Source organism: Capricornis sumatraensis, chromosome 12 (genome assembly GCF_032405125.1).
Source record: "Capricornis sumatraensis isolate serow.1 chromosome 12, serow.2, whole genome shotgun sequence".
In the NCBI taxonomy this organism is placed as follows: Eukaryota; Metazoa; Chordata; class Mammalia; order Artiodactyla; family Bovidae; genus Capricornis; species Capricornis sumatraensis.
In genome coordinates, this window is record NC_091080.1 from 42,378,154 (window position 1) to 42,402,240 (window position 24,087).

At 45.2% G+C, this 24,087-nt stretch overlaps 1 protein-coding gene across 1 annotated transcript in view; it reads left to right on the forward strand.

Annotated features, from left to right (window-relative positions):
- The first annotated feature begins 202 nt into the window (after positions 1-202).
- USP12 (ubiquitin specific peptidase 12) overlaps positions 203-24,087 on the forward strand; it is a 57,509-nt gene continuing 33,624 nt past the window's right edge. The window contains exon 1 of the mRNA XM_068984311.1: positions 203-276. Within this exon, the coding sequence (XP_068840412.1) occupies positions 229-276 (48 nt within the window). The 5' untranslated portion in view covers positions 203-228. The remainder of the gene's footprint in view (positions 277-24,087) is intronic.

A 24,087-nucleotide genomic window follows, 5' to 3' on the forward strand; every position in this document is an offset into this window, starting at 1 on the left:
CCTGCGCCGGGGAGGAGCCGGGGGCGGGCGGGCGGCCGGCAGGCGGGGGCTGGGGCCCGCGGCGGGGAGTGCCGGAGCGCCGGCGGCGAAAGCGGCAGCGGCGGCTGAGCAGGCTCGGTGCGTGGGTCCGCGGAGGCTCGGGGTCGGCCCGCGGTGTGAGCGGGCGGCCCGGCTGCCTCCCTCCCCGCCCGCCGCCGCCGCGATTGGGTGGAAGATGGCGCTGGGCGGATGGAAATCCTAATGACGGTCTCCAAACTCGCCTCCATCTGTACCATGGTAGGTACGGCGGGCGGGCGGCCCGCGTCCCCGCCCTTGCCGCCCGCGGGGCCTAGCGCGGGGCCGGCCGGGGGCGGTTGGACGGCGCGGCCCGAGCGCGGGCGGAGCTGCCCCGGGGCGCGCGTGGGTAGGGAGGGGCGCGGGACGGCGGTGCTCCCGATCTCCGCGGCTCTGGGGGGCCGGAGGCGGGAGCACGCGCGTGGTGTCCCCGCCTTTGCGTCCGGAGCGCGCGGGGCCGCGGCGGGGTAGGCAAGTCCCGCTGCCGGCCCGCGCGCACGGAAGTCGGCGCAGGTCTGCTCCCCGCGCCCTGGCGAGGCCGCGTCCCTTCGCCGGGCCCGGGGGACCGGTGTGTGTGTGTGTGTGTGTGTGTGTGCGCGCGAAGAGGGAAACTTTTAAGTGCTGTCGAAACTGACCCCCCCGCCTCCCCCAACCGTGTCTCCTCCTCGGAGGTGACCGAGCTCCCTGGTTTGCAGCCGGGGAGTCTTGTCCGGGAATGCCCGCCGATCCTGAGAACAGCTTAAGCGTTCCTGTCGTTTGTTTACTTGAACGCACCAGACGCATCGGTGTGTGACTTGGAAGTATTTCTGTGTGGGAACTGACGGCAGCATCGCTGTCTTGTGTCGTGTCGGGGGTTTTTAAGTAGAAGGGGAAAAGAGCTTCAGGGGAAAAGAGCTCCTGCCTCGTGGACAAGTCCCGAGTTAAGCAGAGCAAGTGTGCGTTTAAATCTTGGTCTTCTGTGCTTGGCCAGGGTACCCGTTGTCACTTCACACGGTGGGGGCGAATCCGTTTCCTTAAGCTCCTCATGGCTTTTACATCTGGCGATCTCTCAGGCGATCTTAGTTATGAGCCGTCTCAGGAAAAAAAAAAAAAAGTTATTCTTCTACCACGTGGGCCTAGCGATCACGTTTATTAAAGACTCCTGCAGTCTTTCCTTCTGTTTTACGCCTTCCCAGCCCTTTTTGTGCCTGTGGGAGATTCCCCCCGCCCCCCACCAGCTGTCTTCCTCATATGGGTGGTACATTTCCTGTACCTTTCTTTAAGGAGCTGCGAATCCGATCGGAAAGATGGCTTTTAGCCGCAGATTTCTGAACTGCACTCTGAGAAACAGTATTTTTAAAAATGGCTGAAATCAGGTGGGATTAAAATCTACAGTATTAAAGACATCACGCTGAAGAATGAATCATGAAGAGTCCATTTCAAGTGGATGTTTTTTTCGCACAGTTCACATTTTAGGAAAGCATTGATATTAAAGGGACCGTATTAAAGGATGATTTCCAAGGGTCAGGTAGATTAATTACGTTTAGATGTGTCAGTTATCATCTTACTCTGTTTCAGAAGGAATGTGATAATTAAGTCTTTGAAAATGATAATCTCGATAATCTCACCAGATTGCTGAGCCTGCACAGACTGCCGAGCCTGCACAGATTGCCAGGTCATGGTTCCCTGTCAAAGTCTAGAGTTTCTGGAGAGATGTGTCTGTCTTACTGACTGCTCATCCACTCCAGTATTTCAGGTATACATTTAGCACCTACTTCGTGCAGGAGGGTGTGCTGAGCGCTGGGGATACAGCAGCAGTCAAGTGGGACTCTTGCTTTCATGGTTGTTTACTTTCTAGTTAAGGGAAGCAAGCATCATTCACATCAACGAATTTATAGATGCACTAGTCACATTAAGAAAATGAGGCAGAGCAATTTGCCACGTCAAACAGTGGGATCTTGATCTCAAGAACCTTATACTGTAGAGTTCTTCCTAGGGTTTCTGCTCTGGTGCATTAATTGCATGTAGTGTGATGTGTGTATTGTTGGCAAATACAGAAACATCAGTGCTCAACCAAATGAGATTGCTCCTGAAGCAGTGTTAAAATTGGGTGTGTCAGTGTTCATATTTGAATAAAAACTCTGACGCTGTCCGAGATAGGGTTGAACATCTCAAAGTAGCCTGCAATCTTTTGCTTAAGGAGAACTTCAGACTATCTTCTGAGATATCACCAAGTAGACAACCAAGAAAAGAAAAATATTTACCTGTGTGCCTTTGTAGATTTCTGGCACATTCACAGCTCTCTCTCAAGCGGGTAGCCTTACTTGAATAATCTTAAACCTGTCCATCCCCAGCCTTCATCCCCACTCATGTCTTTTCGCAGCATTTTTAAAAATCTCAGTGGTACTTCTCACATTGCTGCTGCTAAGTTGCTTCAGTCGTGTCCGACTCTGTGCGACCCCATAGATGGCAGCCCACCAGGCTCCCCTGTCCCTGGAATTCTCCAGGCAAGAACACTGGCTATGTTGTAAAGTTTTCTCTTACCGCCTTATTATAATAGATTGTAAAGGCCTTAAGCAGAGGGACTGTTGTTTATTTGTTCAGTTTGGTAGAGCACTACCTTCTGCGGACAGTCAAGAGTTTCTCTGGGTCCCTTCCATCCCATGCTGATGTCTGGGGGGAGTGCGTTTGGCTAAACGTGGCTGAGATTGAGGTTGTGTGTTGGGTGGTGGGAGGAGGGGGCTGGATCTCTCAGAGAATCAGCAATTGTGAAAAAATTTATAGTGAGTTGACATTTTATTCTATAAATAATAAAGTTGACAGAATTTTATTTCACCTGTCGACATAAGGCACTTGGGCAAATCAGCAGTCCCGTGATTGGATTAAGTACCTGTTAAAAGCGAATCTCTTCCAAAGTGTCTTCTCCTAGATCACTGTTCTGGCGTGGGAATGTTAGTCAAGTTTGTTGCTCTTAAGTCAATGTTGCAGCTTAATTGAGTGAGGGATTGCATTTAGGCTGCAGGGAATCCATCTGCAGGGTGCCTCTAGAAACCCCTCTTATTTATGATGTCCAGGAAGTAATTTCAGTATCGCATGATGCTTGTTTTGCCGCCAAAGTAGCTTCCAACTTGAGGGCCTGGCATGGAGTATTTACCTAATATTTAATATTGTACTTCATCATGGTGAAATAATGGGAAAGTGACAAATGCATGTAGAGGGGCGGCCTGCGTTTTGAAATCGAAGTGAAGTTGTAGAACAACTTGTAGCGGCCGGGACCAGGTGACCACACGGCTCAGGGCCATCAGGAAGCACAGTAGTGGGGGCACAGGGGATGTGAGAGGCATCTAGGCTTGTTTGGGTTGTAGGAGTCCTGGCCGGGGAGGGGGCATGGGCCGGGGCTTGAGTAAAGGAGAAGTTGTGGCAAAGGAATGTGGTAGGCGGTGGGATGGCCTGGCTTCTTGCCCGTCCCCAGTTCTTGGGGTCAGCTAGGTCCCCTGGAACATGGGACTGCTGAGCCAAGACCATAGTCTGCAGCTTGGTGTCTGACAAGTTTGCTTTGAAAAAGGCGTGGGAATCTTGAAACTGACTGTACTTACTGCAGGAAAGTCGCAGGTGAGACTGGCTACTTGTCTTTTCTTATTGAGTCTCACTGGGGTCACTCACCCATGGTACCTTGTTCATGGGGGTGAGGCTGTGGGGTAGGCTTTTCTTGTAGTCTGAATATTCTATTAAATAATAACATTCTGTGGTCCTTCTTAGGAAATAGGGTAGATGTGCTGTGCTTAGTTGCTCAGTCATGTCTGACTCTGCAACCCCGTGGACTGTAGCCCATGGGAATTCTCCAGGCAAGAAGACTGGAGTGGGTTGCCATTCCCTTCTCCAGGGGATCTTCCTGACGCAGGGATCGAACCCAGGTCTCCTGCATTGCAGACAGATTATTTACCATCTGAGCCACCAGGGAAGGGTGGATGTAGTTCTTTTATTAGCGAAATATTTAATTAATTTTTATCTATATTTTAATAGTAAAACTAGTGTTTCTGTGACAGGAATATTTAAAGTGAGTTGCTGTTGGTTTTCTAATTTTGCTGTGTTTAATGTTAACTTAGGAGGGATGAAAACTTCAAAAATAAGGAGTCTTCTGTCATATAATTGGTTGGATAGGAAATGTTTGAACATGTGTTTGAGGACCTTAGTGGAGAAATCATTGAGAATAAGTTTTATTTAAGCTGGCTGATCTCAATTTGGCCAGAATACATACTGGGCATAAAAAATTATTTTCATTATAGAAAATTTGGAAAATATTCTATTAAAAAGAATTTGGAAACTCTGAAGGCAGCAGAAAATAATTTACTTAACCCCCCCGCCCCCCAGCTTGTTTTGTCCTTTTTTTTAAAAAAAATAATCATCTATTTTTGGCTGCTCTGGGTCTTTGTTGCTGCCCGAGGGCTTTCTCTAGTTGCAGTGCACAGAGTTCTCATTGTGGTGGCTTCTCTTGTTGTGGAGCCGCAACCCAGAAGTTGTGGTGCATGGGCTTTAGTTGCCTGAGGTATGTGAGATCTTCCACCATCAGGGATCGAACCCTCGAACCTGTGTCTCCTGCGTTAGCAGGCAGATTCTTTACAACTGAGCCACCAGCCTCCCTTTAAAGTCAGATTAACAGAAGCTTTCCTGAAAGTTTTACTGTCTCCAGAAAGATTATGTAAGCATTTGTTTATTTAACATTAATTTGTTTCCAGCAATCTTCATTTTTTAGATTTAAAAGATCTGATTTTGTTTTGATTTCTCTCTCAGTAGCTCCGTTCTAGAAGCTTAATATAGTATTTTATAATGTGTCCTACCGCATGGTATAATTAAAAAGAGCAGTTGGACCAGAAGGAAAACTCTAGTCCAGATTTTGACATTTAGATCTGCGCATATGGGAAAGTCTCTTAAAACTTTCCGAGTTCATTTTTCTCATCTGTAAAATAAAGGGGTTGGACTAGACACTAATAAATATTCCTTCTGTGGTTTTTTTCCTTCTAGATGTAAAACTCAGTATTCTCTAATCCTTTTAGAGTTTTTAAATGACTGTTGATTTCATCATTTTGGGGAATGTTAATCATGTTTAATTAATTAATTTTACTTTTTGACCCCCTTCACCCAGTTCTCTTCACACTTCACCCTTGTCGCCTCTGGCAGCCACCACTCCTGTTTTCTGTATCTATGAGCCTCTTTTTTTTTTTTTTTTAAAGATGCCACATATAAGTGAGTTTATATGGCATTTGTCTGTCTGACTTATGTCACTTAGCATAATAACCATAATATCCATTCATGTTGTTGGAAATGGCAAGATTTTTTTTTAGTGGTTGAGTAACATTCCATTGTATACATATACCTCATGTTCTTTATCCATTCATCCATTGATGAACATTTAGATTGTTTTTTCCCTATCTTGGCTATTGTAAATAGTGCTGCACTGGACATAGGGGTCCATTTATCTTTTTGGATTAGTGTTCCCATCTTATGTGATAAATGTCCAGAAGAGCAATTGCTGGATCATATGGTAGTTCTATTTTTAATTTTTTGAGGAGCCTCCATATTGTTTTCCATAGTCGCTGTATCAACTTACATTCCTGCCAACAGTGAGCAGTGATTCTCTTTTCTGCACGTCCCCACCAACACTTGTTATTTTTTGTCTTTTTGACACATTCTAACAGGTGTGAGGTGATACTTCCTTGTGGTTTTGATTTGTATTTCCCTGATGATTAATGATGTAGAGTATCTTTTCATGGAACTTTTGGCAAATGCGTATGTGTGTTTTTCAAAAGATGCCTGTTGAAATCTTCTGCCTGCTTTGTAATCGGATTGGCTTTTTGCTATTGATTTGTATTAGTTCTTTCATATATTTTGGATATTAGTCCCTTAGCAGATATATGATTTACAGTAGTTTCTCCTGTTCAGTAGGTTGCATCTGATCATGTTTTAGATAACATGAAGAGCATGGAATTAGATATAGTTAAATATGGATTATACTTAGTTTGCTAATTTTTAAAAAATGTTGTGGAATTTATGGATAATTATGGTCCAAAGTAAATGTTTCTTCTTTCAAAAGCATTTAGTGGAGGTTAGTGATATCACCATTTTATACATTAAGGGCCTCAATCCACATAGCTGTTTACTTATTTTTGACATTTTTTTCTTTTCCGATACCATTTTTTAAAGTAAGATTTTTGAATTGCTGCCCTTTTTGAGGGCTTTCCTGGTGGCTCAGATGGTCAGGAATCCGCCTGCAATGCAAGAGACCTAGGTTCAATCCCTGGGTCAGGAAGATCCCCTGGAGAAGGAAATGGCAACCCGCTCCAGTGTTCTTGCCTGGAGAATCCCATGGACAGAGGAGCCTTTGCATCCATCAGGTTGCAAACAGTCGGACATGACTGAGTGATGAGCAGGCACAAGCCCTTTTTGATATTCCACATTTATTTTCATGAGTGTGAATGTGATCTTGGACAAATTAGTTCTCTGTACCATGATTTTCTTATCTGTAAAATTGGGGTGAAATAATGTCCACTTTATAGGGTTCTAGAATGGTACTGGCCCATGACTAATCATTTGTTGTGTTTGTAGTTATTATTATTACCTTTGTAAAGTGGTTTGCTTCTAGTTAATGACAGGTTGGCAAATACTAGTAACCAAAAGGGAAATCTTTTAAATAAAATGCAGTTATTTTAGTTCATTTTCATCATAAGAAACATGAGTTTATTAATAGTATGTGCTTCTGAGAAAGCACACAGTTATTTTGAAGTTAAGTGGGTTAGATCATAATATTCAAACTAAGAACGTGGATTGTCTTTTTTCGCCTGTTTTGAGTAGTTTGTAGGAACTACTGCTTTTGGCTGGGAATAAAAATGTTCTAAATTTGCGACATTCTCAAGCATGTTTGAGAAGTTTAGATAAGTTGGGAATAGTACTTTGAGAAGAAAAGTCTTATTTTTTATACTGAAAAAAAGCACACCAACTTGTCATCATTGGTAGAATGAAGTTTGTGTTTTAAAGTCAGCTTCAGGCCTTATTTCCTTTTGGATTTTCCTGTTCTTTCCTGGGGCCACATTGTTGCATTTGATTCCTTCATGCTGCCTCGGTCCCCTACCAGGGTGACACCTCTTGTTGGCCTGTGGTGCAGTTACTGAACCCACTTTTTGAAGAGGATTGTTGAAATATCTGTAAAGTGCTTTGTGTTGGAAGAAAAAGATAAATGCCAGGTATAACGGTGAGTTACATGAGATGCTGAATCAAGAATCCAGAGACCCAGTACTGTTGAAAATACCCATATAGAAGTCGTCATCATTTAAAACCTTATGCACAGAATTTATATTAGAAGGAGACGAGAGAGATGGTTTGTATACATAATTCATCTTGTAGGAAAAACCCTGAAGTCTACTTTCCCAGAAATAATCAAGAATTTTGTGATGGTGTGAAGTACATGATATTTAATATAGAATGTGATTGTGTGAGTGGCTGTGGGTCTTCATAATCCTGTGTGTTCACTGGCTTATCCTTTGCTGCTGCGGCTTCCAAAGAAAGATCAACTTTTTCTCAGAGTTGTGTGACGTCTATAGAATGATGTCGAAGCTTGCTTTGGACCTCCATCTGTAGTAATCCACACATCGAAAGCTGCAGGCCAGTAAAAATTCTTTTCCAGCTCAGAACAAGACGTGGATATTTTTCCAGTGCCAGCTGACAGATATTCTTACTGAAATGCTGCATAGGTTCAGGGACCAACCCTGCACTTCCTACTTGTGAATAGTGGTCTCATCATGGTATATTTTAAAGGAGTTAGAATATTGTTGCCTTTGATTTTATTTTAGTGCTTTTTCTTTCAGTGACCTAAGCCAGGCTTCTTCATGATGCTCAGTGTGTAAATGCTTTTCATGGAAGGCGTGATGGGTTTATTCTTTTTAAGCCAATAGCGATGTGTTCTTTTTTGTTCCCCCCTGTAAAGAGTGCCTTTTCTTCATAAGCGCTTTGAGGAAGTGTTCACAGGGACCTGCATGCTGTCAGGTTGCATGTGGTACTGAGAGTATGGAGAAGAGCATGATGAGCTCTGGTCTCACAGGAGCTTCCCATTCACTGTGTCCCGAATAGGTCATAGTTGTGACCAGGGAGAAATCCTCTTGGCTGCTGGGCAACCAGGAGCTGTCTGGATTGACCAGAGACCCTTAACCAGTTGCATCCAGAAAAGAACCCGCCTGCCAGTGCAGGAGACATAGGAGACATGGGTTCAGTCCCTGGGTTGGGAAGATCCCCTAGAGGGGGAAATGGCAGCCCACTCCAGTATTCTTGCCTGGAGAATCCCATGGACAGAGGAGCCTGGTGGGGCTACAGTCCAGGAGGCCACAAAGAGTCGGACACAACTGAAACAACTTGGCAGACAAGTACGTATGAGAATAGTCTTACCTGTATGTTCCTGTGGGCTCCACACTTAGTACCCACTGTGTGTACCAAGATGAGAAAAAGGTCGAGGAGGAGGCCAGACGTATCCAGCACGTCAGGAGTGAGTAATAATCAGTGTGTGAAAGAGGAAATGGTCGTTTCTCCCTGGGAGAGAGACAAGGGCTTGGGGAGGAAACCTCTCGGAAGAGATCGGAACGTTGTGCTGTTGCTGTTGTTCAGTCGCCCAGTTGTGTCCGACTCTTTGCGATCCCATGGACTGTAGCACGCCAGGCTTCCCTGTCCTCCAGTATCTCCCGGAATTTGCTCAGATTCGTGTCCAGTGAGTCAGTGATGCTCTGTAACCATCTCATCCTCTGCTGCCCCCTTCTCTTGCCCTCAGTCTTTCCCAGCATCAGGGTCTTTTCCAGTGAGTCGACTCTTTGCATCAGGTGGCCAAAGTATTGGAGCTTCAGTTTCAGCATCAGTCCTTCCAGTGAATATTCAGGGTTGAATTTAGTGCAAGGAAGTCAGTCATTGTGTTGCCAGGAAGAGAGGGGATTCCAGAGGTGAGCAGAGGTGCAGCCTCCTGGGATCTGCATTTATCCTGAGAAGGTATAAATTCAGAGGAGAGTTGGGATAAAGGTGTAGTGGAGTTGATAAAGGCACATTGGTAAATTTTACTACATTGATTGTTAAAAAGTTGTTTTTAAAAAAATATAGTGACAATAACATCATGAAGTAGAAGGGACTATTTAATGGTAGTTAAAAACTTGTTAAAAGTCTTGTCCCCTATCCACAAAACCTCCCAAGAAACAGTTTTAGAAAATTTAAAGTTGTATATGCATGGTAAAAATTAAGGCTAAATATATACCTACACAAGAAATGATTTTCCTTGCTTCCAAACTAGCTGAAACTTTATCACTCAAATTCTGAGGGCAGGAAAACAGGAAAGATAAGATTGGAAAAAAAAAAAAAAGAGGATAAACAGAAAACCAAAGTAAAATGGAAGAAATAAGCTGTTTTATTATAATAAATCTAAATGGATTAAATTCATCTGTATTATAGTGAAGGAACTATCAGATTACATAAAGAACAAAATATTGCTGAAAAACCTTTGTAAAACAAAAGGGCAATGTGTATAACAAAACACAATACTATCACCACCTCTAAGAACTTAATGTACAGACAGCTTTTCTAGATATTTTAAGATCATTTAGTCCTTTTTTGTTAGTCTCATACTCCTCCTCACATCTGTCATCTTTAAGATCCTTTCAGAGCAAGGAAAGCTCAGGGAATATTAGCCCCACTTTCACAGAGTACAAAAACAAGCTTCAAGTCGTTCCCAACGTGACTGGGGGTGAGATCCATGTTTCTTGAGTCCCTAGTCCGTGATGGTATCTACAGGGCAATACGTTGCCTCTTTCATGGTTGAGATAAAATTGTTTTTCTTTCCTTTTTAAACAAGAATTTGGGAATTTTTTTTGTCCCTAATTTCTAAGCTTCTGTGTGTGTGTGTGTGTGTGTAGCTTTGAGTCCCACTCCACTTACTATGTGTATTTGGATGGACCACTTACTGTGAGATGGAATCATTCTCCCCATTAGATCAAATGAGAGAATGAATGCCTGTGAAGGGAGATGATCGACGTGGAACTGCTTTCTTTGCACTGGAAACATAAACGGAGATCCCCGTGGTGGTTGGTGATGGGCATTCGTCCTCAGGGGCAGAGGGCGGGGCGTGTCTGGCCACCTGGGCTGTGGCATGGCAGCGGGCTCCCAGGTTCCCTTTGACGAAGTAGAAGTCAGCGCAGAGTTTGAAAATGAGTATTTTAGTGATCCTGGTCTTGTGGTGCTCAGGTAACTGATGAAGCACAATTTTAGGTTCTCTTTCATTAAAAAAGTCTTTTAGGAATTTATGGTTCACAGACTTTTTTTTTCTTTTCTTTTTTTTTCTAATGAGGTATCTGTGGGCTTGCCTCTCCTACAACACGCAGTTCTTTGCCGAATTATTCGTGCTGTGAGGGAGCTGTTTACTTGTGATGTCAGCTAGCTTCTTGTTGCTTCCTTCTAGTGGCATTTTTTTTTTTAAGGTCTAAAATTATAGTGACTCAATTGTGTTCATCTCTATAGTATTCATCTACCTGGGTTTTTCAGGAATGCCTGAAAAGAGAGCTTTATGAATTCTTTCAAATTAGGCTTGTAGAAAGAGAGCCCATCCAGGCACAAAGAAGGAAGCAGTGGAGTAAGTCCTAGGGGCAAGGAAAGAAGAAAATAAGAGCCTGCTATTCTCTGGAGTGGAAAACATGTTTATAATGTGAGATCCTGTAGACAAAAACATTTCCTCTGCTCTGAACCTCAGTCCAGAAAGCTGGCCACTGTCATTTTGAAAAAAATTTTTTTTTCTTTTTTCCCTAGAATGTTGTTCCATAGTTTTTTTTTGGTTTGTTTGCTTTCCCTGACGTTGGGACAATTCCCTGGTGTTTAATCTGCTTCACGCAGGTGCTCTTCTGCAGGATGATCAAGGTGGTACCTTGGGGTAGCAGTTGGTACTTTGCAGTTTGCACGAGGAAGATGTGTCTTGAAATAGCAGAGGAAGGGTGTTCTGGTTTCTGCCGAACAAGACAGCATGTTTAGATGGTTTCAGACTTCGGCCGTGAATGACGCAGCTTTGGTTCATCCAGGAGCAGGTGAGGAATGGAAATCAAGTGTTCTCTGTGTCCCCCTGAGGGAATCAGGGTTACTAAAGGTGAACAGAAGTCAGAACAGTTTTGAAATGTCAAAGGCTCAAAACTAGATACAGTTGATCAAAAACGAAACCCCAGGTATTGTATTAACGACTCTGCTAGGCAAATTTATTATTTTTGTTTTCGTTAATTTGCATGTTATTCTTTAAAAAGACAGTTCATCTTTTTTTTTTTTTTTCAAGACTAGTTTCTCTAGTTTACTAGTGAGTTTCATTTGTTTTTGCTGCATATTTTAACTCGAAGGAGGCTTACATCTCTCTCCCAGGGGATGCAGCCAGCCCACAGGACGGTTCTCCTCCCTGGTTAAGTAGGTGCCCCAGGGGAGCTGGTCAGCCCAGCAGGAGAAACCTAGAGGCACCCATGAGCCCTCTGGTGGGTTTTCCCTGTAAAAATCCAGCCCTCGCCCCCTGACCATGCTTGCAAATCTGCCTCGTCTTCTTGTTTGAAGACATTGATACATTGCCCTTTTTGACCGAAAAGTGGTCTCTCTTACCTTTTCTCATCTCTGCTTGTGGTTTGTTTTTATTTTTGTCCTTTAGAGGTGGCGTTGCTGCCTCTTGCGTGTCCTCCCGCCTCTCCCCCGTGGTTGCAGTGTTTCACCCCAGATGTCATCTTCTCTCCTTTTCACTCCTGGAACTGCGCTGTGGTTCTTATACCACTCCTGTATATAGTGTTAGTGATGAGCTGGCTCATCTCCGTGGTCACTTTCGAGGCGGGGTGGTGCCTCTCTCTCTTGTCTTCCCACCTCTCCCCTTGTGTGTTAGACATGGGGTGGTAGATACGCCTCTGAGGTTGCATAAATTATTTTGAACTATCAAAATGAGGATTTTAAAAGGGAGCACTTTGCATGCGTTACCCCACCTCCTCAGCCTTGCTGCTGCTGAGAAGTCAACTGTCAGTCTTGGTGTCCCTTCTAAGTGACTTGTCCTTTTTCTCACGCTGCTTTGAATTTTTTCTCCTTGTCTTTGACTTTCAGCGTTTTCACTATCACATGCCTGGTTGTGGGTCTGTGTGTTTATGACCTATAGATTCTTAAGTTTGGGTTTATGTTAAATGCCTATACAGTTCAGTTGAAAGTTGTTTTTTTTTTAGGGGGGTACATTTCAGTTATAATATATCAACTTCATAGGCCAGAGTGGTTAAATTCATTCAAAATCATTGTGTCTCAACCAAGAATATATTACTGCAGTTAAATATTACAAACATTCTCACAGAAGACATTCTTAAGAAAATTGGAAGCAAACTGAAATGATAGTATGAATTTCTTTCGTGAGTTGTATATTGGCATGCCTTTGGACTAGCCTCACTGAGTATTTATGCTACAGATGAAATTGCTCGGTGTAAGCTCTTTGGAAAGGCAGTGCTCTTGAGGGTGTCCTGCATGCTTATGGGATAGTGTATTCGCTTCGTAGGGCTTCTGTAACAGGAGCTGCAAACTGAATGGCTTAGAACAAGGGAAATTTATTGTCTTACAGTCTGGAGGCCAGAGTCCAAGTCCAGGGTCTTGACAGTGTACTGCCCCCTTGGAAGGTGCTGGGGTCCCCCCCAACTGCCGCCAGCATCTGAGAGCCTCACTTGGAAGTCTGAGCCTCGGGTGTCCCGTGGCTTGTCAATGGCCACCTTCCCCTGGGTCCCTTCACATCATTTTTCCTCTATGTGTGTCCATGTCTCAATTCCCCTTTTTAAAAGGACACCAGTCATACTGAATCGGAGTTCACCTTAGTGACCTCATTCTAGCTTGATTACTTCTGTAAAGACTCAGTTTTTAAATAAGGTCACAATCCACGCTGCTGTGAGTTAAGTTTTACATACATCTTTTTCTTTTTTTTTTTGGTGGGGAGGGCAGGAGTGGACACAGTTCAGTTCATAACGGGTGGCTTAAAAACATTGCCATCTCAATCCTTTCAGAAATCAGATAGGGACTTAAAGAGCTGTAGTTTTTTGGTGGTGAGGGGGGAGCAACCAGTTTAAGTGTCTTTTAAACTAACTAGTGTAAATACCTCTAACGTCACTTGTGAGCCAAGATTGGACCTGTGCAGTGGTGGACACTTAACATTGCATTAAACCAGTGATGGCTGACAGTTTCTGGAAGTGGATGTAGTTGGCTAGCCGTGTGGGTTTTTTTCCTTTGTGATTGATCACTTGCTACCTGCCTTCTTGGGAGCTTCCCACTCCCAAGTCTTCCACAGATGTGTGATGTTTTCTTTTAGTTACATGGATACTTGCTAAGAAATTGTACTGTCTTACTGATTATAACAGGAAAAAAATGTGATGGACAGCAATGTGTAAAGAAGCCAAAAGTCACCAGTAACCCATTAATCATTTACTCGTGTTTGATAACATGTTTTTGTGTCTCTCTTGGTCTTTTCCATACATGGCAGACATGATTTTTAAAGCACAATTTGTATTATTAAATATGCTCTTACCATCTTGTGGGTAATTGAGTTAATTATTAATGCTGGTGCTCTCATAGCAGACGTTTTATTTGCTCTTGTATCTTTCTATTCTCTGACCTCTTGGGAACCAAGATATTTTTGTTGTTTCTCATTCTCTCTTCTGACAACCAGAGTCTGGTATTACAGGTTTATACTTTTGGAGTTTAAAAGGAACCTTTTGACACCTGGCGTTTTACAGTTAGTATGTGGTGCAGGGGAGCTAAATCTGAGGTCCTGATATTTCACAGTGATGAGCAGATTCTGAATGAACTCCTTAAGCATCGTGTTTTAGATTGAAGCTCAATGGGAGCTAGTGTAAGTTATTATTAATTTGTCCTTCCTTCTGAAAAGCTGCCAAACTGGAATGGCAAGCATTGGAAGGGAGTGGTTATGCAGGAAGTCTCCAGCCAACAGACTGATTTCCAGAGGTCTTTTTGAAAGTCAAGTCGATTGGTGCTCATTGGCTCTCCCGCGGAAACAGTGTATATAATTTAGTTCCTTAGCCAAAGGGATAAGGCCTGTTTTAACCGGAGTGTTACTGTGGTTCAGCCACATTATGACACGTGGTTCATGCAGAGGGGCTGCTGTTGCCACCTGGGAAGGTGGGACTCAGTCTCATGTTTTTGCTGCCTGTTGGTTTTCTTTTCTTTTCTTTTTTTTGCCTGTTGGTTTTCAAGAAGACTCCCTGGGGAAGGTCTTGCGCTCCGACAGTGATCTGAGGCGGACCTGACATTGGGGAGGGGTGTGATGAGAGGGGAGCTCTGTGACTCTGACCCGCGTTGTGCTTTCCCCTCTGCCGTTTATTAGTTGCAGCCGTGGGCCTTTGCCTTCAACCCTTGAGTTTATTTTCTGTATAAAGTGGGCCCCACATAATGTGCGTAATAGCTGGGTAGTGCTGACCGCATGCTTGTCATTATTCTAAGCCCTTTGCATACATGAATCCATTTAGTTTTCACGGTAGCTCTGTGGGGTTGGAACTGTTGTTGTCCTTTACGGATGGAGAAAGTGAAAGTCGTTCAGTCATGTCTGACTCTTTGTGACCCCATGGACTATACAGTCCATGGAATTCTCCAGGCCAGAATACTGGAATGGGTAGCTGTGCCCTTCTCCAGGGGATATTCCCAACCCAGGGGTCGAATCCATGTCTCCTGCATTGCAGGCGGATTCTTTACCAGCTGAGCCAACAGGGAAGCAAACTGAGGCACAAAAAGCTGAAGGAGTTTTCCTACCGTCATGCAGATCTAGGGTTCAGATCCCTCGAGTCTGGGTCCAGAGTCTTGGTTTATAACTGTCTCGCTTAACCGCTTGTCCAGAAGCACTGCTCTGAGGTTACTGGGGGGCTTGCTGGTGGCTCAGTGGTAAAATACCCACTGGCTATGTAGGAGACGTGAATTCGATCCCTGGCTTGGGAAGATCCTCTGGAGAAGGAAATGACAACCCACCCCAGTGTTCTTCCCCAGCAAATCTCAAGAACAGAGGAGCCTGGCGGGCTAGAGTCCATGTGGTGGTGAAGAGTTAGACACAGCTAAGCGCCTGCGCATGCACGCATGAGCTTACTAGGAGGAGTAAATGAGATAGTGTGTCAGGGGTCTGGTTCAGTAAATGTGAGCTCCCTTCTTCAGCTCTTTAGTAGCCTTTGAGGAACCCTGTGTATTCATGGTTGACTATATACTCAATCAAATTGTGAATTCCCTGTATCAGCAAGGTAAATTTTAGTAACATAGTAGTACTTCGCTTGACCTGTCTGCACATTACCTTCTTATTGGAGGTGGAAATCCCTAGTCAAAATTCAGGCACTTTTGGGGTGAGTGGAAAGGGAGGGACAGACCCTGGGAAGGGTCTCCCCAGGACATGGTAGAGTCGCTTGGTGTCAGGCATCATTGGCGGCTGGAAAGTCTGAGGCATCAGAGCACTTGCCGCTGTGGGGGTAGGGCCATCTCTCTGTGGTGGTTCTGAGTTATACTTAGCTCTTTCTTAGTTTAGGTTCTAGTGGGAGAAATTAACCTTTCGATTAAAAGTTATGTGTTCAATAAAGGAATTGAATTCTAAGTGGGCAGATTCTGACGGATCATCTCAAAATCAGGGCCTCCTTTGACCTGACAAATCCATTTCTCACTTGTGACAAGCCATGGCAGTTTTCTAATGCTGTCTATCATGTACAATGTAGTACCTGTGTGTGATTTCACCTGCATTTATATATATCCTAAGATCTGCTGGAGGAGGGCATGGCAGTTCACGCCACTATTCTTACCTGGAGAATTCCATGCACAGAGGAGCCTGGTGGGCTACAGTCCAGCAGGGGTCACAAAGAGTTGGATGCAAATGAAGAGACTTAGCACGCATGTACCACATAAAATAATTTAAAGTGGGCCTAGGGCTTCCCTGGTGGCTCAGATGGTAAAGTGTCTGCCTGCAGTGTGGGAGATCTGGGTTCGATCCCTGGCCAGGAAGATACCCTGGAGAAGGAAACAGCAACCCACTCCAGTACCCTTGCCTAGACAATCCAATGGACAGAGGGGTCCTGTAGGCTACAGTCCATGGGGTTCCAGAGAGTTGGGCACGACAGTGACTTCAATTGGGTGTGTGGAATTGCTGTAGGAAAGCTCTGTCTTTCTAAAGAAGTTTCTGACATTAAAGTTTTATCTAAGAACAGCTGTTTTAGAAACAATTTTATACACGTGTGTAACACAAGCTGGAGGAACCTTACTACTGTGGTAGGAATATTGGATGTAGCAGCATTACAGAAATTAATCTTCCTCCGTTAGATGTAAACTAAGGAAAGCTCTGTTGAATGTGTCTGCAGCTTAAATGTTATATTTTGATCTGTACGCTGAACTTCTTTACCAAAGAAAATCGTTAATCTGGGCAAAGTCCAGCAGAATGTTAATGGTAATAGATAGAGATGTGTAGTGTGTTCAGTTGGAGCAAACTGAAAAGAATGAAAGGTGCAGTCGTGCTTGGGACGATAATGATTTAAGGTGTAGAATGTGAAAACGAGGCTGCAGACCCATTCTCGTCTCACCCAGGGCCCTCTGGGACTGAAATGTGTGCTGACACCTGGCCCGCACTGTCTCAGGCAGAGCAGGGCATCGTGCAGGGTCAACGTCGATCTCTCTGTTGTATCCTGGAGTTCCAGAATCAGTGTTTCTTTAAACTCAAGAGATGGAATGATGGCAAAACTGAAGGGGCGAACACTGCACAAGCTGTGCCAAATGTAGAGCTTCAGAATTGAAGATCGCCACAAAGTTCGCAGCTTAAACCAGCATGTGCTTGTCATCGAGCAGATCCACTGCCAGGTGAGGCTCTGATGAGAACTGACCTCTGGCCAGGGCACCAGCTGCAGCCTTGCAGAGGGCACAGGTTGGAGGGGCCTGCCTTTTGGCTGGCTGTCTGTAGGAGACAACCCTCAGCACTGAGAGGTCACCTCCAGTTCCTGGCTGTGGGACCTCTCCATGGGACCCCTCCGCCATGTAGCCCTCCCGTCCACGTGGCCCCCCTCTGTCCTGGGATGGTCCTTTCAGCACCTGGTAGCCTGTTCCTTCAGAGCCAGTCAGTGAGTCAGACAGCACGCCAGGGAGCGGTGCAGAGTCTTCTACAACCAAAGAATCGTCGTCCCATGACCTTCATCAGATTCTGTTGGTTAGAAGCAAGTTGCTGGCCCTTCCTGCAGTCGAGGGGAGCCCTTTTACTCTGTCCACCACAGTGATGCCTTCCCAGCAGCTTGTCAGTGTGAAGTCAGCCTGGCTGAGGCTTGTTTCTCCCCTTGCTTCCTTGCTTGGTAAATGTCCCACTTGTGATTATTTTCTGTGAAGGGGCCACCTCTTTCTAAATGAATCCGTGATCTGAATCACTTCTTTGCCAGTTCATCACGTTTCCCATTCTGTTTTAACCAAGCGCAGCCTTCTTTCCTAAAGAAAAGTGGCCGTCTCTTGGGTCAGCGCTTCATGTTGCGTGCCGCCGTGCACCATCCGCAGTCTGCAGCCCAGAGTGTCTCTTGACCAGCCTGTGTCTTCTTCCTTCCCACCTGCTGTAAACCCCCTGGATTATTTTGAGGTGAATCCCAGGTACCATGTTATCACTGAAATTAACTTTTCCTTTTGGGCCCTGGTTCTCCTCTCCTACGCTGTGGGTTCCCTGCAAATAGGGATTGCCTCGTCCACATCTTGCTTTGTTCTGGTGGTGCCAAGTGGGTAGGCAGCTACACACACGTGTGCAAAGTCATTTCAGAATCCCCATCGCTTTCCACATGGATTTGTGATGGCGAAGCAGTCCTTTGATAACAAGACTCCGCAGTAACTCAGGCCTGTGGTGGGAGGATTCCTAGACGGAATCCTGCCTGAGTTCTAGCCGGAAGGAACCCTGTTCACACAAAGCTCATGTGTTCCGGGTGGGGGAGACGTGTCCTGGTCCCCTCCCCCGCGCGCTCCTGGCTGCACTTGTTGATGTATGATTGTATCCTCTGTAGAGGCCAGCGGATATCTTAGGATTTGTGTATTTCATAGACCTCAGTGGCTAAGCGTTTATGTAAATGTTTGGAGGTGCAGCTGAGACCATAAAGCATTACCTGTACTCAATTGATAAATTTTGTTACACTTAGGGATCTGAGATAGGAGAAAAACAAACTGTGAATGTTTTCATTCATTTTATGATGCCTCTTCGTTCATCTTCAGGCTGCTTATAGGTGCCTCTAGCAGCAGCCTTTTGTTCCTGATGTCTCTGTGTCATCTGGGCCAGCTTGTCTGCATTGCATCTCCTTTCTCGTTTAAGTGCATCACATGTAAGTCTCTCTTTACGACGCTGGTGGCTACTGTGGCTTGGGATGGCATTCCTGTTCACAGAATATGGATCACTGTTCTTTGTCTGCTTGTTTGCTGATGTCCCCACATAATATATCACTAATTGCTGACCTAGTCTCTCCTTTATAAAAGTGATTTTTAAAAGACTATCTATTTTATTTATTTGGCTGCACTGGGTCTTAGCTGTGGCATGTGGCATCTAGTTCTCAGAACAGGGATCAAACCCGGGCTCCCTGCATTGGGAGCTTGAAGTCTTAGCCACTGGACCCCCAGGGCAGCTCCCTGTAAAAGTGATTTTAAAGCTTTGTTAGAACATCCATCACATTCTGTAATGAGATCACATCTCTAGCATTACAATATTATGTTCAAGTTGTGTTCAAGTTCCTTACTTCTTCTCTAGAGGAATTAGAATTACTGTTTGTCGGGGTTGTTTCAGACTTCCTTGGCTTACTCTTCGCTGTTCAGAACGAAGTAACTGTGAGAGTATTTTTGGTAGTAGGAAAGACTTTAGGGGACCTGAATGGAGAGCAGGCCCCTGTTCTCTGGGATTTGGGGGAGGGGGCACCGTGTATCTGGGCAGGTGATGTGTGTGCTCACCTTGGACTCACGTTTCCCTCCTCAGACTGAATAGAGGAGACCCGTTCCCCACCTCTGTGTCAGTTTCAGAATATAGTGGAAGATGATTCTAGATGGCAGACCAAACGTGATCAGGATATTTTTGAAGCTGAGTCCCCTTTGGTCTGCATACTGCTTCTCCCATGTCCTATCCTGTGGGAGTCAGCATCGCTGTAAAGAGCAGTGCTTTAGTCCTTTTCTTTGTGGTGTGGTGGCACAGTCGTAGTGTGACTAATAAAATAAGTTTTCAAATTTGTTCTAATTTATAAAAACTATTCTGAAGTAGATAATGGATCTATGAGTTTCTTTTACATTTCTGGATGTAATAAGAAAGCTTTGTTGGAAGTGACTGCAGGGAACAGCGGTCCGAGTGGAACAGCCTTTGCTGTGGGGTGCGAGTTTCCGCTGAGATTGGTTTAGCACCAAGGACTCCTTTCATGACTGTAGATGTTTATTAGCAGAGCTTGCTGTAGGATTTAGATACATTAGTGTTGTGTGGCGCGCAGACTACTGGAAGTGATACTGTACTTGTTAATATAAAAACTCTTGATACGAGATCCGCTATGAAGGACCCTGAGGCCAGTGTGAGCACACGCACGTCTGCTTCCTCAGTGGCACCATCTGTGGGAGTCACAGAAAGGTGTGTCTGCGTGCGTGTGCTGAGTGGCGCTGTTGGTGCTTCGTCCGTTGAACTGCAGTAGAGCTAGAGGGTGAGCGGCGTTACCGAAGCACCAGATCCTTTGAGGGATTCCTAGAGGACTGGAAGGTAGTGATGGGAAAGAAAAGAAGCGAAAAACAGACCAGCCAGCCGTGGTCTTCCCCAGAGAGCCCCGGTGGAAGCTTGCGCTTGGAATCTGCCGTTCACGGTTGGCTGTGGCTGTGATGCCATCACCATGGTAATCGCATCTAGCCTCTGGCTTGGGAGAGCTGGGTCAGGGAGCCTTCTCACTTCCTATTGACACAGAGTAGTGAGCACGTGGGGTCAGGCCAGAGACCTGGTCTTTGCAGAGAGTGGCTGACCTTCTGTCTGGGGGTGGGTGGACTGGCCGTTAGGGCTGGGGAGAGAGCAGGGACCCTGCAGACCTAGGGCCACACCAGGGTGCAGCCACCCCCAGCCACGCCCCCTGGCACTCTGCCTCCCTGTCCCTCCCAGCTCTTTCAGGACCCGTGGGGAGGAATCCCAACCAGAGATGCAGATGCTGGCCATCTTTCTTTCACAAGTTTAATCTGCTAAGCGGGGGTTTCCAGACACTTAAGGGAAACTGGGGAGCGAGAAAGAGAACGGGAGACTGGAAAGGTTCTCCTTTAAGTGACAATAGTTAAATGTCCAAAGGGCATGTGTCTGTTCCTTAGGTTTTTTTCTTGTTGACTTTCCTGAACTGTCTTTGTCTCAGCGATGATTCGTTTTTGTTTTTTGATAGTTACTTGTAAAGTTTTGCTGCCTTTGTAACTCACCTTTTCTTACGTCGAAGTTACTCAACGTCTTTTTGTCTGCTTTCGAGTTGAGCTCCCGGGCAGCATTGGCTGCCCTCCAAGCTGCTGTCTGTGGAGCTCCTGTGTTGTGAGTGAAGTGTTGTGGCTGAATTGTCACAGAAGCAAATGTGAGTGGTCCAGGCTCTGCCCAGGTAAACAGGTAGTAGGGATGGGGAGGAAGGAGAGACATAAAAGGAGAGTTTCACAGCAGTAATTTACCTACTTTATGAGATTGGTGAATCTGGCTGGAGAGTTAAATATAGAATTACTAGATTCCCTAAAGCGATCTTATACCCAGTAATTCGTAATAAAAACTGGGAGGTGGCGTGGGGAAGGAGAACCAGAGGTGTGTGTGTGCCAGTTTCTCATTTGCAGAGCAGGTTTAAAGCTGGTGACGAGACATCTGTAATTTACGGCTGTGATAATAACCGCTGTAGAGCTGAAACCAAGCTGTTAGCAGCCGGTGTCTCTGGGGAGAGGAACGAAGGGAGGGGGCGACCAATAACACCTTAGTTTTACTCTCTACCCTCTGCACTTATCGTTGTTTTCAGTGTATGAACTTGCAGTATTTATTACATAAGGTGTTACATGAGGCGCACAAAAGGGATTTGGTGCTTGTTCTAGTATTTATTACCACTGTCCAGGGGGTGCTAACTTAAGACTTTCGGATAAAGAGCTATGTGTTTTCTTTAACCTGCCTAGTAGCTTCCAAAACAAAGTGCAAGTGAGGTAGTTCACTGTCTTCTGTTGGAATTTTCCGTTGTGTTGTTCCGTTTGGTTGAAACCATCACTTGAGTGACTGATGCTTCTGATAGCCTTACAAAGGGCAGCTTCACTCTCGTTGTTTGCTTTCCAGCCCCATGAGCTTGGCAGAGTAGGTATTTTCCTGTATTAGGAGGTGCAGAGACCACACCGGCCTTGGTGACTTGTCTGGAGGTGGTGCTGAGCTTGGGCTCAGACTCTGTCCCCGATTCCCGGCCCCCACACAGGATCTCTGTAGCATTCTCAAACTCAGGCTCCCACTCCCATTTCTCCCTGCATTTGGAACATGGTGTTCTAGTTGTATTTAACATACGTAAGCCTGTGTTTATTTTGAAAGGTGAGTTTGGTTGAGGTTTTTTAGCAGTGCCACGCATGACACTGGGTGTCACTCAGCCTCTGGACCACACTTGCTCTCTGCCCTGCTGTCCCCCTCCTTCCTCAGACAGCAGTGCCTCCCGGAATTTTCCCTATGTCTTTATTTTGCACTCTTGTAGCTAGCTCAGTCAGAGCAGTGGAAGGTAGGTATTGTTTGCTTCAAGGTTTAATTCATCTTTTTGGGCTTGTGACACTAAACAAGCAAGGCTTGGCCTTATCTGATCCTCATGGTGAGGTTTTTTACCCAAGAAATTGTGGATTTCAGTAGTGACTCACTCTCCAGGAAGACGATGGTGGGGGAGGACGCGTGATTAGCTCTTGTCTTGGGATCCCAGTGTGACAGCCTTGACCCTTGATCACAAGGTCCTTTCCTTAAAATTGTGGTCAGATATATATAACAACAACAAAAAAGTTGCCATTTCAGTTAATCTTATGTACAGACTTCAGTAACATTAATTACATTCGCCATGGTGTGCAGCTGTCAGCACTGTCTTGTTCTAGAATGCTTTCGTCACCCCAGCCGCAGCTCCACGGCCATCCAGTAGAGCTCCCCATTCCTCCCTGTCTGCAGACTTTGCTTAATCTAAAGTTGATCCACTTTCTGTCTTCTGTGAATTTGCCCAGTGGAGGTGTTCCATGTCCATGGAACCCTACACTATTTGTCCTCTTGGGTCTGGCTGATTTCACTTAGCATAATGTTTTCAAAGGTTATGCGTGTCGTGGCATGAATCAGTACTTCATTTCTTTTTTATGGCCCAGTGATACTCCATTGTATTAGTCGACGTTTTGTGTATCTGTTCCTCTCTTGATGGGCATTTGGGGTTCTTTCTACCTTTTGCCTTCAATGACTAATGCTGTTGTGAATGTTGACATTCCTGTTTTCAGACCTTTTGGATATATACCTAGGATTGAAATTGTTGAGCCATATGGGAATGCCGTATTAAATTTTTGGAGGAACCACTAAGGTTCTTCACGTCCTCACCACCGCTTGTTGTTTTCCATTTTCCCCCCTTGATTCTGGCCAATTTGATGGGTGTGAAGTGGCACCTTGTGATTTCGATTTGCATGTCCCTAGTAAGTAGTGAGACAGAGCATCTTTAAATGTACTTGTTCGCCATTTGTATGTCATCTTTGGAGAAATGTCAGTTCAAGTCACTTGCCTATTATTTGGTTGGTTGTTTTCTTTGTTCTTGAGTTGTAAGAGTGCTTTATTCCGGGTGTTTATCCCACTTGGTCATGGTCGGTAATCCTTTTAACATGTCACTGAATTTGGCTCACTAGTGCCTTGTTGAGGTTTCTGCATCTGTATTCATAAGGGATAGCACCTGTAGGTTATAGTGTCTTAGTCTAGCTTCAGAGTCAGGGTGATGCTGGTTTCATAAAATGAGAAAGTATTCTGCCTTCATTTTTTCCAAAGGGTTTTAAAGTCTGTGGTTGTACGTCTTCTGACATAGTTAACGCTGAGGGTTTTTCAGCTGAACAGTGGTGGTGGAGGGCCTGACCCCAGGAACTTCCTGCTGTGTCTCCTCTGTGACGTCTTTCCATTCTGCGGGGTGTTTTGGACAGGACTCCACGCGGTGCCAGCTGCAGTCAGTTCTTTTCTGTGTCTAACAGATATTTCAGTTTGATGATAATGTTAGTTTTTATTATAGTTAGCCCCTGGAATCTGGAGTATGAACCCTGTTGTTTCAGTAACAGAATAATTCAGTCAGTCAGTAATTTACATAGTTTTGATTTCACTTCAGCTTAATAGTACGTTGTAGCTGGATGGTGATTTTCCTTGCAGGAGTATGAGGGACTTTTCACATAGTTCACTTTACTGTAACACAGGATTTGGGGAAAACAGAGGGGTTCACATTTTTGTAAGTGGGAAAAGGTTACTCCCCGTTTTCTGATTGAGCAGTTTGGCAGTTAGACCTAATATATGTGTACTTGAATATTGGAACAGAAGTCTCACAAACCACCGTTTACTCTCTCAGTAGGGAGAGGCACTGTGACCTCTTCAGCGTCACTGAAAAGGGAGCAGCGGTCGTGATACTCTGCTTATTTACTGAGAGCTGCGACCTTTTTGGTTCTCAGACGCTTACTGAGGTTCATCTTTTCTAAAGGACTACAGCTTTGGGATGACTTTTAGGATGCCTGAGACTGAGAGTATGGAAATGGTTTGTTTTCTCATGAAAATGTTTGTTGTCTTTGGTTTAGTGTCAGGGTACAGTGTCTGGGTTAGTGTCGGGGCATGGCGTACCTCTGGGTTAGCGCTGGGGCGCGGCGCCTCTGGGTTAGCATCGGGGTACAGTCTCTGGTTTGTTGTCGGGGCACAGTGTCTCTGGTTTAGGTACGGCGTCTCTGGGTTAGTGTCGGGGCACGGCATCTCTGGTTTAGGTACGGTGTCTCTGGGTTAGTGCTGGGGCACGGCGTACCTGGTTTAGTGCCGGGCATGGCGCCTCT